Genomic DNA, 17,457 nt, shown 5'->3' on the forward strand with positions numbered 1-17,457 from the left:
GTCATGCCCAACCATGCTAGATAGATTATGTGATATGTGTTATGTAGTAGTAGTAGGCGGTGAAATAGTCCCCAATATCCGGTCGAGAGGACCGAAGGGGAGACCAGCACCCAGATATGCTAGTCAGTATCCGGTCGAGAGGACCGAAGGGGAGGCCAACACCCAAATATGCTAGTCAGTATCCGGTCAAGAGGACCGAATGGGTAGGTCGGGCACCCAGATATGCCTGACAATATATGTATGTTATGTGGTTATATGGTATGCGGTACAGTGGAGGGAACTCACTAAGCTTCATGCTTACGGTTTACAGTTTTGTTTTCAGGTACCTCCTCTTCAAGGGGGAAGGAGCTGGCGCGTTAGTGGCATATCATACACGCACATTGTTTCCGCACCATGGGTCATTCTGGGATTTTGTACTCTGATAGTTGACTGTTTTCATATTTCGGGTTTACAGACACGATGTACTATATAAAATGGTTTGAACAGACAATGTTTTAAACTACAACTGTTTTCTAAAGTATTGATTTGAAAAGAAATTTTTTGGACGTGAAATTTGGGTCGTTACACAAATTCCCCAAATGCGAGCTTTTGTTGCATAAGGTGCAGTTTTTGGGGCACATCATTAATCATGGTGGTACCTTTGTGGATCTGGCCAAGATCGAGGCTAGACATACATATGCGTACGTATTGGGGTGTTTTGGACGCGAGCATGTGCCACGTACGTTGGGCGTATTAAGGCGTATGCAGGGCGTACGTGGACTGAGACAAAACCCTAATCTTAGGGCATGAGCCTTATTTAAGCTCTCTTATGGCATTTGGACCTCACTCTTAACAGCCTCCACTGCCCCCCCCCCCCAATCGTCCCTAAAAACCCTAAGTTGCCATTAGAAGTTATCCTTGAGCTTGAAGTATCAAAAGTAACGCTTTTGTTGTGTTTGCAAGAAGAAGAAGGTGGTGAACGAGTCCTGAACGTGGTTGAGCTTCTAGATCTTGCATCTACATCACCTTGAGAAGCTTTTGGAGGTAAAAAGTTCATACCTTGCTAATAATTTTGCTACTTTGAGTTAGAGTTTAGTAATGAGTTCATTTTTGGTCCATGGATCATCTTTTGTGAGTTTGCTCCCAAGGTTAGAATTGTCAGATCTGAGTCCCTTTGGCATGTTAGAAGCATAAAAATGTTATCTTGATGGTTGATATGGCACCATGCATGGGTTTAAGTTCTTAAAGTGAGTCTTAATGGACAAAATAGGATGTTGGGATCCCATGAAGCATGAAAAGGCATAACGTTGCCAACTGTATGCCCTAGGACCTTTAAAATGACCAAGATCTGGATTTGACGAAGTGGTTGCGTGGATTAAGCTCTTACTGGCTTATTATGCTTAACAGCCTTATACGTTGGGTGTACTAGGATGTACGCTGCGCGTACTGCCTTAATTCCAAACACGTTAAGCGTACTGATGGTGTACGTTGCGCATAGCTCCTTTGGGCTGATGGGACATTTTTTGGACTTTGGAACTCTTGGGCCTTATCTAGTTTTGGGCCTTGGCCCATTAGGATTGGAGAGCCCAGTTTTCTTTATGGGCCTTACAAGTCATAGTCTTACAAGTCATGAACAGAAAAGCCTTGAAAACAGGTAGTTGTGGCACCCTTGCATTGTATTAAGCAACAGACTCGTTTGACACGCTTCATCTGCTTCCCGGTTCTTTCACCTCTTCAAAACCTCCTCGGCAACCACCACGACCTAGAGTTGCAACACGGCGGAACCAAGCGGCCCCACTAGGTTCAGTCGGGTTGCTGCCGATATAACATTTCTCATCGTCACAAACAAATACGCCCTCTTATCCATTTCCCCATCTAACCCAATCAACCCACAACCCACCCCAAAAAATCGGGTCATGGTGGAGCCACACATTCCGACCGCTTAACCCCACGTTTCTCATCATCTTCTTGTGTGCTTAATATGAACGTGTTTACACTCGAAAATCATCAAAATCCCCATGTTCATATGTGTTTACGGTTTGGGGAGACCTCCCACAACCGTAAACACATTCAAAGGGTGTTTAAGTGCCCTTAACACCTTCTATGGATTGTTTAAGTGACTAGAACCTTGCATGCATAAGATAGAACCACCAAGACACGAAAGAAATGGGCACACATGAGTTCACGGCCATAAACCCATGTGTTTACAACCGTAAACTCCCAAGGAGTGGTCCAAGGACCGCAAACTCAAAAGGAAGGTCATTTTGAGCCCCAATCACTTCCTAAGCCCTTGATTCGTGTCTAGCATAATTCCTTGAGTGGTATAAGACCTTTGAACACCCAATGACACCACTTACATGAGTTTACGGCCGTAAACTCATGGGGGAAGTGGTCCAAAAACCGTAAACACCCCTAAGGGCCACCATTTGAGGAGTAAACTCCAATGTGAGGCCATACTCTCTTTATATGCAACCCTTGGTACTCCTAGCACTTGTAGCAAAGTGTTTTCATGCTTTAGGATGTCCTTACTTGCATAATTAGTTGTTAAGTGACTAATTAGATACATAAATGTATCCTTACATGTTAAATAGGATTCACGTGTGTGGTCAAGCCCTCACTTGACACTTAGCATCCTATACCATCCGTTCATCCGAATCAACCACGTCAGGTGAGTTCATACCCCTGAATTAACCTTTTAAATGATTTTAAATGCTTTTATGGGGGGGATACATGTTGAACTATAGAGTTATTATATCGATCACATGTGATTAATAACTGTATAGCAAATAAATTTCTGCATGTTAAACTGCTTTATCCGGCTAAAGGTTTTCAAAGCTTGTTTTGTAAACTGACATCAAGTCATAAATCCTTATTTATAAGCTTTTCCAAAGGTTTTACCAAAACTTCTTTTTATACTCTTGTATTGTTAAATGCATGCCTGTATATGTATAGTTATATAAGTAATGTTTAAAGGACTTAGGAAGGCTAACTCGCTTTAATTCCTTTTCCTTGTTTGGATGTGGCTTTAGGGTATTGGTTATCCGTCCGAAGGTCGTTTAAATAGTAGTTATATATCATGTATACATATGTAGTCATAAAGGTTCCATCAGCCAGATCATCATCCTTTAGGTAGCAAAAGCATCTAGATAACTTCTCAAGTAAACTATAATAGGTATAGTTTAGAAACCAACCATAACATTCATGAAAGAGAACTTAGTTATAACTATATTCTAAACACTTATACTTTTTAATAAAGAGAAAGGTTATAGAATTCGAACCACGAGATACATCCTCATGACACGGATTCCACTGTTGTCAAGTTGGTAACCAGAGCCTCCTGGAGGGAGGGCGGGCATTGTGTGTATAGATCTATACGGGACAGACACTCCCACATCCTGACTGCTAGCTACAGTCCCGACCGACCAAGCCAAGGGGTGACAAATGTCACATTCATTCCGACGCCAGCAGGTCGTCAAGTATTCGATTGTCAATTAGTATGGTTACGAGTATCTTTACGTTTACCTTATAATTCATGAATTTAAGGTAATAAGTGTCATCATGGTATTTCCTGTATATATATATCAGATTATCATTATATATATATATATATATATATATATATATAGGAATGAGTTCTATGGAAAACAAATAACTAGGGCAACATCTACCGGAACCAATAATCAAATGACACGTGTCCATTTCTTTCTTCACAAGTAATGTATTGTGGAAGTTATTGTGGAAGTGATGTGTTGTCATGTTTTCATTGGTTCAAACATGTGTTGCCCTAATCATTCATTTTCCATATAACTCTTCACTATATATATATATATATATATATATATATATATATATATATATATATATATCTTCCTAGTTATACACTAGGCCACGTTTAAATCTTTAAATAAACCTACTTAGGATTAAAGATTCTTTTATACTTTGCTAGACATATTGCTCATTTGATACTGTCTGGAGTCTGTACTTCTTTCTTTTAGACTTTGCTAGACGTATTGCTCATTTGATACTGTTTGGAGTATGTACTTCTTTCTTTTAGACTTTGCTAGACGTATTGCTCATTTGATACTGTCTAGAGTTTGTACTTCTTTCTTTTAGACTTTGCTAGGCGTGTTGTTCATTCAATACTACCCGAAGTCTATGTTTTATTTACTTTTAGCCAGCAACGTTACTGTTGAGATAAAAATATTATTTCCCCTATTACTTGTGATTATGATTTTCTCACATATTCTTTAAAGTATAAATCATATTTTGATAATGATAATACCTTTAAGGGGAAAATGTTTGTTAAACATAAAACAATTGGGTCTTGGTAGAAGACTGCTTTTTAATAGAGATACTCCGTGGTTTAAACATAAAACAATTGGGTCTTGGTGGAAGACTGCTTTTATTAGAAAATATAGGATTTTCTAGAAAGGATTCTAATACTCTGTAAACTCAAATCACCATCATTGTGTGAGATCGTTTTAGAAGTAAAACATGTATTTATACCAATGTCATTAAATATTTATGAACTCGCTAGCATTTAAAAATGTTGATACTCGCTTTCAAAATAACTTGTATTCTCAGGTCATCGGTAGACAGGTACACTCTGGGAGCTTTTGTGAAGACAGCCTAGTACCGAGTTGCATTATATGTTATTCTCTGTATTTACCTTGTTGTTGTTGCTAAATGTAACCTATGTAAAATTATTATTATTAATGCAATGGTTGTTGTACTTTGATTACTATACTGCATATGTTGTGATACTTAACATGACGTCATCCACCCCATAACGTTTCCGCCGGTCTCGGTTTTGGGGTGTGACAGATTGGTATCAGAGCATTGTTTATAGTGAGCACAGTATATCAAATCATAAAAGATATACAACCTATAAATACATTGGGATAAAACACTCTGACCAAGAATTATAGTTTAAAATATAACCATATTTTACAAAAGTATAACAACATCCAGAATATAAAAACCCGAATAAGTATCACAAGAAGAACAAGAATAAAAGTCTTTGGATGTTGAGCATTATCGTCAAACCTGGGCAGTTATGTAATCGTAAGCTGGAATAAATGTAAACCTGGGCAGAATATAAAAACCCGAATTAGCTTTCACTGACCAGTGAAAGCTACGGCTCCCCGCAGTTTCACAATGCTCCCTCACTGCTTGGCAAATACTATAGCTCCCCGCAGTATCGCCACATCATCTCGTTGGCTAGTAGATACTACGGCTCCCCCCAGTATCACCACACTCTCTCGCTAACCAGCGAATACTGTGGCTCCCCGCAGTATCACAACACTCTCTCGCTGACTAGTTAGTACTTCGGCTCCCCGCAGTACCCTGATACCCTCTTCCACTCAAGCACTCGGAACCTCAAAATATTCCCATCTCACACATTGAAACACGAAGGAAAGATCACTGACTGAAAACATGTTAACTAAATTACGAAGCTGCATCCTCTACTGATCACCACCCAAGCGAAACTACTCATTCCGACTTTGAAATTGGTTGACAAATCCACAGTTGCCCCTCCTGAAGTATAGATCACAATCTATACCTATACCCGCAAATCTCAGCTATTGCACCCTGAACTCATCGACCCAATCTCCTCGAACTCAACATTTGCAAATATGAAAAAAATATCCCTAGCCATAACAAATTCTCTGACCAACGACCAACCGTCGTGGATTCACTCACCCTTTCGTAAGCACATACACATACACCATCTTGCATTGAACCTCACCTCTTTCATCAAATACCCAGGTTTCATGTGTCCGCACCGCAAATCTTCATAACCAATCCTATAACCGCACTTTAATAGATTGTTGATCCTCTCAATAGAATACCCAGTTCTCCCCCACTCAGGGTTCGAACCATCACCAATTGGTATACCAACAATCTATTCCATAGACTGTTTCACCAGGTATCTCACACTTGACTCTTGGAATGTGTCACGTGATCGCTTTAATGATCTTCCCGATGGAAACCAAGAAACTCCACATATCTCAACTTTGACCAAAAATCTCAGAATCCTCCCAGCGTGACTGCTTTTATTCATCTCGAAGCCTCAAACCGACACACCGTCGGGTACCTCACTGCTTTGAATTAAATCTGACTCTCGATCCGGAAAATGATGCACAATCACAAACCTAGACTCTGACTCCTCGACCCGTTTTCCCAAATCGGAAATACTCATAAAATCAATAGACCTCACTCTCATTGTTGATACACAACGTAGACCACGGGGGCCACCGCCCCGATATACTCCTCTTCGCCACCGGGAACTGCCAAAAAAAGAATACATCACCCTCAATAAAACACCTATTTGTTCTTATCCATCTTAGTCCCACTAATGATTCTCTCATGGGATAAGAATACCTCTCAGCAAACATACTGCCCAAATACTCTGGTGAAAAGGTCACAACCCCTTGCTAACCCACCGCGTCTACCTCAAACTCTGAAACCGGAAGCTCAATATCCCTCCTGCTCCTCACAAAAAATAACACAACCCTGGTCATAGAAAGTGGTATCTTTGATATCGGTCGACTGCTCATCTCATACCGCAATCCTAAAAAAAAAACACCACCTCTACTTATCCTTGAGTCTTGCGACTCCAAATGACATCTCACCAAAAATTCCTCGGGAACTAACTCGATTTCCTTCTCAAGGTACGGTCCATCGAAATTCATTCAAATTGGCCCTCTGGCCCCATACCCTTTCATATTTGATCTCAGTATATCCAAACATAACGGAATAACTGGTAGAACCGGTAACACTAACCACCCACCACGGTCATGGTACTCGAACCAAGTGGCCACCTCTCGGTCTGATATAAATCATGGTGCTCGAACCATGTCATCTCTTCTCAATCCACTACCAAGCATGGTACTCGAACCATGACATCACTTATCAACCTGCTGCCAATCATGGTACTCAAACCATGAAATCACTTTTCAACCTGCTACCAATCATGACACTCGAACCATGACATCACTTCTCAGTCTGCTACTTAAAATCTCCAGAATACTCCCTGCATCAAGTATGGGTCCTCTGCTTTCAATAGTACGGGCCCATACTACCTGCCACATATACCCATACTTTCCACACGAACCATCCCAAATTTCCTAAGTAGCTACTCAACTTTATCATTCTTCCACCCCTTTACATGTGTTTGCTCCCTAGAGAAAAGCTCTACCATATCAGCGCACTCATCTGACCACGGTCACCCCCTAGGCTCTTCCTAGGTGCTCACACTTCCTTGCCATCAACTGCTGAAGAACTCCTAATGATGCCAGCCGTCTACCTCCTGAATATCGTCATATTCACTTAGTAGCTGACTCCCATCATCGAGAGTTCCAAAAATCACGAAGCAAGCAGCATTCAGGCATCGAATAATCTCTATCAACACGTATCACCACTCTAGGTTACAACTCCGCTTGCTACACTTGTACTCAAAAGATATCACCGAGCTCAAGCAACTCCACCCCTCGCGGGTATCCGACTATCTTCTCAGTAGGCTCCTTAACTACTCATCTAGGTATTTCTCCTAGATTACTCCTCTACTCAGATCCCTCTCTAAAAGGATTCCTGTTGGATACTCATACTTCACACATACTCAAAAGCAAATCATAGATAATAGTAACTCCTAGGCTAAGGAATCACAAATTAGGCCACTCTAGCCCTAAAATATGAAGTACCTAGCCTAATCTATAGCATGTATAACATATCACATATCATTCATAACACACAACGTAAGGGTATTTTGGGAAATCACCGTTCGGGTGCTGGCTGATTGTACACACTGCTCGTTTCCTCTTTCTCTTAAAATTCTCTTACTCATTTTTAGAAAAACAGTTCCTTTTGAAAACTTTTCTCAAATCCTCAGTTTGAGTCCAGACATACCCGAAGGTGTATCCGAATCCCTCAAACCAAGGCTCTGATACCAACTTGTAACACCGTAAATTTTCAAACAAATTTTTCATTTTTAATTTCATGAAACACACGTCATTTTAAATAAACACCATTTAATAGTCAACAAAGTTTTCAAAACATTATCAAAATCCAAGATCCCCATTCGTGACTCTTTTCTCTGGTGTGTACAATCGAGCCGTCGCCTTCCCGCGATCCTGATAAGAACCTGAAACACATAACACATAACACGGTAAGCACGAAGCTTAGTGAGTTCCCCAAAATACTACTTACACACATACGCCTTTCCAGGCCATGACCTTCCGGTCCATGTGTCTCAGGGGACTTCCGTCCCGACCCGGGTAAACCTTCCGGTCCTACCCGCGTCGACCTTCCGGTCCACATCACAATGCCTTCTGGCCCATAACATAAATGCCTTCTGGCCCATAACATATTGCCTTCCGGCCCATATCAAGCATAAAATACATACCACATACAAACGGTTAACTTAATTATATACAATGCATACAACTCATAACATATCCGACCTTCCGGTCACACATAGATACCCTTCCGGGTACAGTATAGTGAGAAGACTCACCTCGAATGATGAACGCCTCCTACAAATGTCGCCGTTGCGCACCAGCCTCTACCTCTGAGCCATATCTACAATGATCTCAAATTAGGATCTAAGTCCCAACCCTCATTCTCTAGGTCTAAAGGTAGTCCACTAACTAGTCCATAAATAACCCCAAAACCCATTGGGCCCACCAAGGCCCAATAATAAATGGACTCTACCGAGGCCCAACTCTCAAGTCCAAGAGGCAAGCCCAACTCAAGGGCCCAAGGCACATATACATATTCCTCTGGTCCAAATCTCTAGCACAACAAGCCCAAAATCCAGGCCCAACACTTAAGGCCCAATATAAGACTTAGCCCAAAAGGTCCACAGTGGGGTTACGCGGGGCGTACCTCCCTTGGTACGCTCAGCGTACTCCATCGTACACGAATCCTGATCGGGGACACCAACCTAGTACGCATGGCGTAGTAGATTTACGCTCAGCGTACGCCCAGATTTACCTTTTCAACTCTTTTGGTCTTAATCAGTTAAGACCATAGCTATACTCTTAGATCTGGATTCCATAAAGGATCACACTCAATAAAGCTCGTGACTTAAAGCCTTTGCATGGCTGATCAAGTCCCAAACACAAAAACTCTCACTCTTTACTACCCAAAATTCTCATATCTCATGCATGGATTGATTCCAACATCCAAGGACTCATTTTTATGAATCCTTTCCACTAGAAACACTTAGAGGGACATATATTAGGCTATGGAGCTTAAAAACTCATAAAGCTTCAATCTTTGGGACCAAAAACCCCAAAAATGGACCCAAAACAAAAGTAGTACAACAATAAACAAGTTTCAAACTTGATACCTCTGGAAGATGCACCAACAAGAGTAGATCATAGATCCAAAAGCTAGATGCTCAAGCTATTCTCTTTCAAAGCTCCTTCTTTTTCAAAGGCCAAACATAATAAGTCATCACCCCACTAGATCCATATGAGAAAACCACCAAGATTCAAACTTTATGCTTTCTGGAGCTAGATCAACATGATTAGGGCTTAGATCCACAAGCTCCAAGCCAAGCAATGCTTCCTCAAGAAACTCCTTCTTCCACAATATGCACCAATAACTCACTAAATCACCAAAATGCTCAAGAATCATTCAAATGGAGGCTTAGGGTCGATTTCTAGGGTTTAGAGGGATGGAGGCTGAAGGTATTAGGGTTAGGTTATGAGATAAGGACCTTAAATAGGGTCCAAGACCCTAAAATAGCGTTCAGGTCTGTTTAGCGTACGCCCAACGTCCATATGGTACGTCCAACGTACTCTGAAGAACATTCACGACCCTCCCTGGTCAGTACGCCCAGCGTACTCGGCTAAACCACAAAACTTCTGAAGGCCATAACTTCTTCGTTATAAGTCCGTTTTCGACGATCCTTATATCCACGGAAAGCTAACGAGAAGCCCTACACTTCTATCAACTTTATTCCTCCTGAATCCCACTCGAACTCAAATACCAAAATTCATGAAAAGCTCGAACCAGCGCCTTAACAATACATTTGGGCTCTAAAGCACAAACTGAACTCTTTTATCACACAACCTACCTCACCTACATCCCAAAAGGGCATAACCTTTCTCTTTCAATGCCTCAAAACCTTCTCATACTCGGATTAAGGCCCATGGGCCTTAAATCACAAAATATTCTAGAACAGGGTGTTACAAAAGTAAATTGTGATGTTGATTTTGAATGGGCATAATGCAACCAAACAACAACAAACTTTTATTTATTTGTTTACTAGGTGTGAAACCCATTTATTACATGAGTTAATTAAAAAAATTAAATAACAAATTGTAAATATTAAGTATTTTATAAAATTAAATTTTAAAATAAGGAAGGAAAAGACATATATATTGCAATTTAAGATCATATTTATTACATTTAATACTTTACTTATATAGCTCTATGTATTATGTGACTTTTTAATTTTAAAAATTAGAAAAAAAAACTTAAAAAATTCACATGATGGATATTATTTATTTCAAAAATACCACAAAATGACAAGTGTCAAAACTTATGAGAGATTGACATGTGACAAAATAGATCTTCATTTATTAGAGTAGATTGTAGAAACTCACTTTAATTTCTTTGTATTACCACATTGTACTTCTTTTCTTTTCTTACTAATAAATCGTACTTTGAGAACCCAATTACAACACTGTACTTTTATTTATTTAATTAGGACATTGTACTTTGAAATTCTAATCAAATATAGCAGTGTATGTATTGATTTTTTTTAAATACAATGCTTTTATTGGAAAAAATAAAAGTATGATGCTATAATAAGCAATGAAATGCAAGCATTTTGCTATTTCCTGCATTTAACACTTAGCAAAATCATGTGCATCTTGAAAATATGTTTTCTTGTGGGAGTGATGTTACGAGTAGTTTTTTCCAGTGTAGTGTCATTTCATTACAATTAACGCAATAGATGATGAAGGCATACAACATACCTATGTACCAGAGATAATCTATTTTAAACATACTTTAGAAAGGGTATTTCAGGTATAATCTCAATGGCCATTAGGCGAACATTCATGTGTTCCACTTTATATGCGATTTTCATATAAAAGGAACACCACTAAGGAAATTTACTTTGTTCCATTTTCTTGAGTGTTAAATTTAATATTTTATTTGTTGAAGTAACATGTTAGTCCATTATTTTTTTTTTTACCATACGAAGCATCCGGGAGTACATCTCCTCTTTTGTACTTCATCAAGAGAGCTTCCAATATCATTGTTCCTTTATTTTTATGAAAATAATCAAGTATGAAAAACATCAACGAAAGTTCATTGCTATTTGTTGCATTTAACATGCAATGTGTTTGTTTGAGTATGGTTTATCAGGGTAATCTCATGGTTTTTCCAGGAAATACCGAAAATACCATTCATGGGTCGTGCTTAGCACGAGCCTCAAAATTTTCTAGTATATATATATATATATATATATATATATATATATATATATATATATTATTTTACTCGTTTAGTTTGTTAGGTTGTGGGGTGTCGTGGTGATATTACAGTCGGTATTCCAACGTGTCACATATTGCCAGCGGTAAAAATCTTTCTCAACCATTTTCTTTGACACCGTAATCTTTACCGGTGGAAGTTTACTGACCGTTCAAAGTTCAAACTCTCACTACTTCTTCCTTATTTTTGCCAGCGAACATCACACCATAACCCTTTTTAAAAATGGCAAAATTGTAGCCATCAATGTACGTGTTACATATTACTGCCGATATGATACCCTTACAAATAAAACATAAAAATTCAATTTATTCACAAATAAATAGATTATTTTTTATTTTTTTTATTTTTTTTGTCACGTAGAAACAAACAGGAGTGGCACTTGGTGGCATCCCACGTTGTTAGGAAGTGGTAAATGCTAATGTAAGGCGAATCTCATTGGATAACCCGACAAAGTAAAATAAAATAAAAAGTATTAATTATTTTATTGATATTAATTGCACTATCGACTAATTGATTAAATAATAAAAAATAGAATCAAAGATCAAAAGCAATCGCATGTGACAGAAATACAAAAGAACATGCACGTCCATGTGGAGCCACGCCGCTCATGCTCCCTTTCGATCACACCATGCAATTTTACTGAAAATTAAACATATAAAGGTTAATCGTAAAAAAAATATAATGTAACTTTACTATAGTAAGAATCTACCAATTTTTATTAATCATATAATTTAATACTTCTATTAATTTACAGAAAATTGCTACCTTTTTAAAATAAAATAATAAGATGGTTATATTTTAAATCATTAAACACCAACAAAATATATATTATCATGAAATGTAATATTCATATTATTTTGTTGAGTGCATTGCATTACTCTGTCTAATCGCATTTTTTCGTATATCTATTCAATCTAACTAAAAAGAACATCAAAATAAGTGACAATACTGTTTATACAAAGAAAGGCCATAAATGGAGTTTATATATACCGTTGATTGAATGACAATAGCTTAAATCCTAATATAAGAAGAATTGGAGTTTGTATATACCATTGGGTATAGAAAGAATATCTTTTTTTCTTTCTTATTAAGTATTGAATTAATAAAATTGATAAAATATACCGAATGGATTAAGACATCTGTATGAAACACATACATTATAATTGATAAAATATACCGAATGGATTAAGACATATGTATGAAACGCATACATATAGCTTAACCCATTAAATTTGTTATACATTAGTGGTATGGGTGTTAGGAAAATGTGCTCCTCATGAATAAGTTGATGGTCCAGGTCTTGTTCGAAACAAAAACAAAATAATAACAAAAAAAAGTTTAGAAGTAGGTATGGAATGTATGTATTTGCTCTTCTAAAAAAAATCAAGTCTATTAAGTTAAAAAGAAACACCACCTCAAACAACAATCGACAAACATATGTTAACTAAAATGAATTAAAAAAGTTTGTTATTAATTTTCATACAAACTTTTTATATAAAATAAAAATAAACCTAAGTTACTTATTTTTTTACTGTTTATGTTAAGAGCACCTATATCGGGTGCTTTCAATTACCTTGCAATGCCATCTGAACAGTCTTTGAAAGCCACATTGACTAAGTTATCGTAACTGCTGAAAGCCTTGCAACAATAAATAAGTGAGACCATTCTTTACTTTATCAATTATGATGTACAATTTTAAGTGTATTATGTTATACCACACACATGCATATATAATATATAATAATTATAATACATTTTAAATATATTTTGAAGTTATAAATTAATAAAATGGTAATTATAAAAGATGATGTTGCACATTAGTAGTCTTATGTGGATGGTTTAAAAAGGTTAATAAGAAAACATGATCATTAAATTACTTATTATTAGTTAGCATTTACTTTGCAAGACAATAAATGGAAGTGAAGAGTGAAAATATTAAAAATAACGGAAAAGAAGATAAAAAAAACAGATAATTTGACCGAAGGTATATATAAAATGCGAGTGGAAGTTCTATGACAAACCCATGCGAACGAGAGAACTTGAAGAGAGAGAGAGAGAGAGAGAGAGAGAGAGAGAATGAACCACGAAAATGGCGGAACGATTCTTCATCTGTCTGTATGTATCTATATATTTATATATCCAGTAATTTACATATATCAAACTTTATCGATCTAACGATACAATTCTGCATTTTTTTTTTAATCTCGGACACAGGAATTCCTTGGCGTTTTTTAACTGACGAGGGATTCTGCATCGATTCAATCCGTTTTTTCGTTTTTTTCGCTTGTTCATGTTAGTTTTATTTAATTACGGTAAGTTAATTTTTTGTTCGAGGCACAATTTTTTATAAAGCACTTTGATTCGCGAGTCTTTATTGCATATCGAGCTTTATCTTTGTTAAAATTCGGTCTACGACACGAAAAAAATTTGAAATCTTTATATTTATGTATTGGCGTAAAGCTTTTGGATCTCGAAAAGCCGCGTTATAATCGGATGAGTTCATTCGTCAATAAATTATGCTGAAGTTTTGATCTGGAACAATTGTGCTTATACGACATTTTTTTGATGTCCGTTTCTCTTCCAATGGTTTATATTCTATTCATGTAAGTGGTGTTTATATTCATTGATTTTGAATACAATGTGATTGCAGATATCTGTTGATCAGGGGGAATTCTTAACATTTATGTGATTCTGAGACATTGATTCGTGGTTGGTGATGGTTCCCTTGGAGTGAGGGAAATTGATGGATTCAGCAAGGAGTTGGCTACATAAATTTCAACCAAGAGACCGATTGAGGTCAAATACCAGGAGGAGGGATTCAATGGGTGGTGGTGAAGATGACATTTCTGGTGAAGAGGCATCAAATATCACAAAGCAAAAGGTTGCTGCAGCCAAGAAGTATATTGAGAACCATTACAAGGAGCAAATGAAGAATTTGCAGGAGAGGAAAGAAAGGTACTTAAAAGTGTTGGTGAAATTACATAATTTAGTGTTTAGTTTTTTCTTTTACCATTGCAAAGTATTAGAACATCAATCCAGTAAGTAACACTTGGATTTTGTTTGAATAGGCGAATTTTACTTGAGAAAAAACTGGCTGATGCTGATGTTTCAGAGGAAGATCAAAACAACTTGCTTAAATTTCTAGAGAAGAAGGAAACCGAATACATGCGCCTTAAAAGACACAAAATGGGTGCTGATGATTTTGAGCTACTCACCATGATTGGAAAGGGTGCTTTTGGTGAGGTCAGAGTCTGCAGAGAGAAGACAACAGGCAGTGTATTTGCCATGAAAAAACTCAAGAAATCAGAAATGCTTCGTAGAGGCCAAGTAAACTCTTTATTAATTCTAGACACTGTTTATGACTTTATGTTTTTGTTACTATACAAGCAAGTACTTAAGTTTATAAAATCCCATTTTTAGGTTGAACATGTGAGAGCTGAAAGGAATCTGCTTGCAGAGGTGGATAGCAATTGTATAGTCAAACTATACTGCTCATTCCAAGATGATGAATATTTATACCTAATCATGGAATATCTTCCTGGTGGAGACATGATGACTTTACTTATGAGAAAGGATACCTTAACCGAAGATGAAGCCAGATTTTATGTTGCAGAATCAGTTTTAGCTATTGAATCCATCCACAAACATAATTATGTACATAGGTATGAGTACATTTGAAATCTTCTTTTTTAGTACATATACTCAAATACTTTTTTTTTTTTTTGCAACAGAGACATCAAACCGGATAATTTGCTACTTGATAGATATGGGCATTTGAGATTATCAGATTTTGGATTGTGTAAACCTCTAGATTGTAGTACACTTGAAGACACAGATTTTTCAAATGTGGATAATGGTGTTGGAACTTCAACGGGTGATGATCGTTCTGGAGCTCCAAGACGCACACAACAAGAACAACTTCAACATTGGCAGAAAAACAGGAGAACACTTGTAATGGATCCATCTTTTTTTTTCTTCTTATATAATAATAATAATAACAATGGGACAAAAAATGGATCTTTAATATAACTCTAATTTTCAGGCTTATTCTACTGTTGGAACGCCTGATTATATAGCTCCAGAAGTTTTACTGAAAAAGGGTTATGCACTTGAATGTGATTGGTAAGTAATTTTATAGGTTCATGAATTGTCCTTCTGATTCCAATTTCAACTTTTTGTGTTTAAAATGATTATTTGATTATTGTTGTTGTTCTTCAGGTGGTCTCTTGGGGCGATTATGTTTGAAATGCTTGTGGGGTATCCACCTTTCTACTCTGATGATCCAATGTCAACTTGCAGGAAGGTATATCATTTGAAATTAATTAAGTATATTATATGGGTGCTAATTTTGTTACATTTTTGTAGATAGTAAACTGGAAAATGCATTTGAAGTTTCCGGAAGAAGCAAGGCTTTCATTAGAGGCAAAAGATATGATTAGCAAACTGCTTTGTAATGTGAACCAGAGGCTTGGTTCAAAAGGTGCAGATGAAATAAAGGTGTTGTATGCCTATGGTGTGTTCTTTTCTAGATTCTTGGAAAATTATTCCAAGTACTCAATTTTTAAATAAAACTGACTTAATTTGTTATGTTATGTTAGGCTCATCCTTGGTTTAGAGGTATTGATTGGGATAGAATTTATCAAATGGAAGCTGCATTTATTCCAGAAGTTAATGATGAGTTGGATACCCAAAATTTTGAAAAATTTGAAGAGGTATTTTCTTCTATCTGTAACATCATCTTATTTTCATTTGACATAAGCTTTCTCTTATTTGTTTTGTGTTCATGTTTCAGTCTGAACACCAAAACAATAGTTCATCAAGATCTGGACCATGGAGAAGGGTAAGCTTTCTAGGGTTGTTGTTTTTTTTTTTTAAATAATGAGGGTATTTACGTCTTTTGCACGTCCTTGTCCCATCTCTCTAGGTGAGAGAAAAAATTAGTAATTTTTATCCTATTGACATTACAAGGCTAATGGACATTTACATTTTCTACTTTTCTTTTTAATAATATGATGCCAGATTTACTATTCTGTTTTTTTTTTAATTATATTTGCAGATGCTTTCATCCAAAGATATCAACTTTGTTGGTTACACATACAAGAATTTTGAGATTGTTAATGACTATCAAGTCCCTGGAATGGGTATCTCTCTCATTCCTGTGAAGTATTGTCTTGATAAAATAATATTCATAAAATATCTGATAATTCATGTTATTAAAATCGACTCATATTTATTATTGCAGCTGAATTAAAAAAGAAAAGCAACAAACCAAAGAGACCAACAATCAAGTCACTATTCGGTATGCTTCTTTATTTTTTTCTTTTCTTTAATGCAACAAATGGCAACATACTTTCATTTCTTCTTATTAGATTTTCCAAAGTACAATGTCCTAATGAGAAAAAAATGAAAGTACAATGCTATAAGTGTGCCTGATTTTGTTAACTTGGTGTCCTTCATTTTTACAGAGGAAGGGCCAGAAACAGACACAGAGACAACATCCGATGCTGGCAACAAATCTTTTTCAAATCGGTTGCCACCAAAAGTAGAAGTTTCTGAAAAGCAAAAATAGAAGAGAACTGATAATCTTATTGTGGCTTTTTTTTATTCATTTTAAGTTGCTGTCATAATATTTACTAAATTACTTTCACCGTTTTTATACAAAAAGATACATTTATCAGTTAAATACGGTGTCACAAAATATTTGAAGTTGAGCACTTTAAATCTAATTATTGTTCAGTATTATTCATGACTTTTTTTTTCTTCAGAAATACTGAAAAACATCGAATACGTTATAACTTTTCGAGTAATCTCCAAGTTTAAGATTTGCAATTCAAGTTGGAAGTTGTTGGAAAATAAAGACAGTAAAACGAGTAATTTGAATCACAAAGTATGATTAATAAAATTAGTGATTTTATATGGAAGTGACAATCGAAAATAGATAGCTATACAGGAAACATGTGACAGTTG

The 17,457-nt window shown here is 36.7% G+C and overlaps 1 protein-coding gene across 2 annotated transcripts; it reads left to right on the forward strand.

The window, feature by feature from the left end:
• Positions 1 to 13,520: 13,520 nt before the first annotated feature.
• LOC145074575 (uncharacterized) lies at positions 13,521 to 17,216 on the forward strand. 2 transcript variants are annotated; one of them, XM_079020933.1, is made up of 14 exons: positions 13,521 to 13,605; positions 13,705 to 13,802; positions 14,141 to 14,445; positions 14,559 to 14,817; positions 14,911 to 15,152; positions 15,222 to 15,441; positions 15,533 to 15,612; positions 15,709 to 15,793; positions 15,856 to 15,987; positions 16,089 to 16,202; positions 16,283 to 16,330; positions 16,547 to 16,631; positions 16,733 to 16,789; positions 16,956 to 17,216. In XM_079020933.1, the coding sequence occupies exons 3-14, from the start codon at positions 14,234 to 14,236 to the stop codon at positions 17,057 to 17,059; spliced, it is 1,638 nt and encodes a 545-aa protein (XP_078877059.1). In that variant the 5' UTR covers positions 13,521 to 13,605; positions 13,705 to 13,802; positions 14,141 to 14,233; the 3' UTR covers positions 17,060 to 17,216. The 2 variants fall into 2 exon arrangements, with proteins under 2 accessions (XP_078877059.1, XP_078877060.1); XM_079020934.1 differs by lacking the exons at positions 13,521 to 13,605; positions 13,705 to 13,802 and adding an exon at positions 13,915 to 14,057.
• Positions 17,217 to 17,457: the final 241 nt, after the last annotated feature.

This window comes from Lactuca serriola, chromosome 9 (assembly GCF_051521515.1).
Source record: "Lactuca serriola cultivar US96UC23 chromosome 9, Lser_US96UC23_V15, whole genome shotgun sequence".
In the NCBI taxonomy this organism is placed as follows: Eukaryota; Viridiplantae; Streptophyta; class Magnoliopsida; order Asterales; family Asteraceae; genus Lactuca; species Lactuca serriola.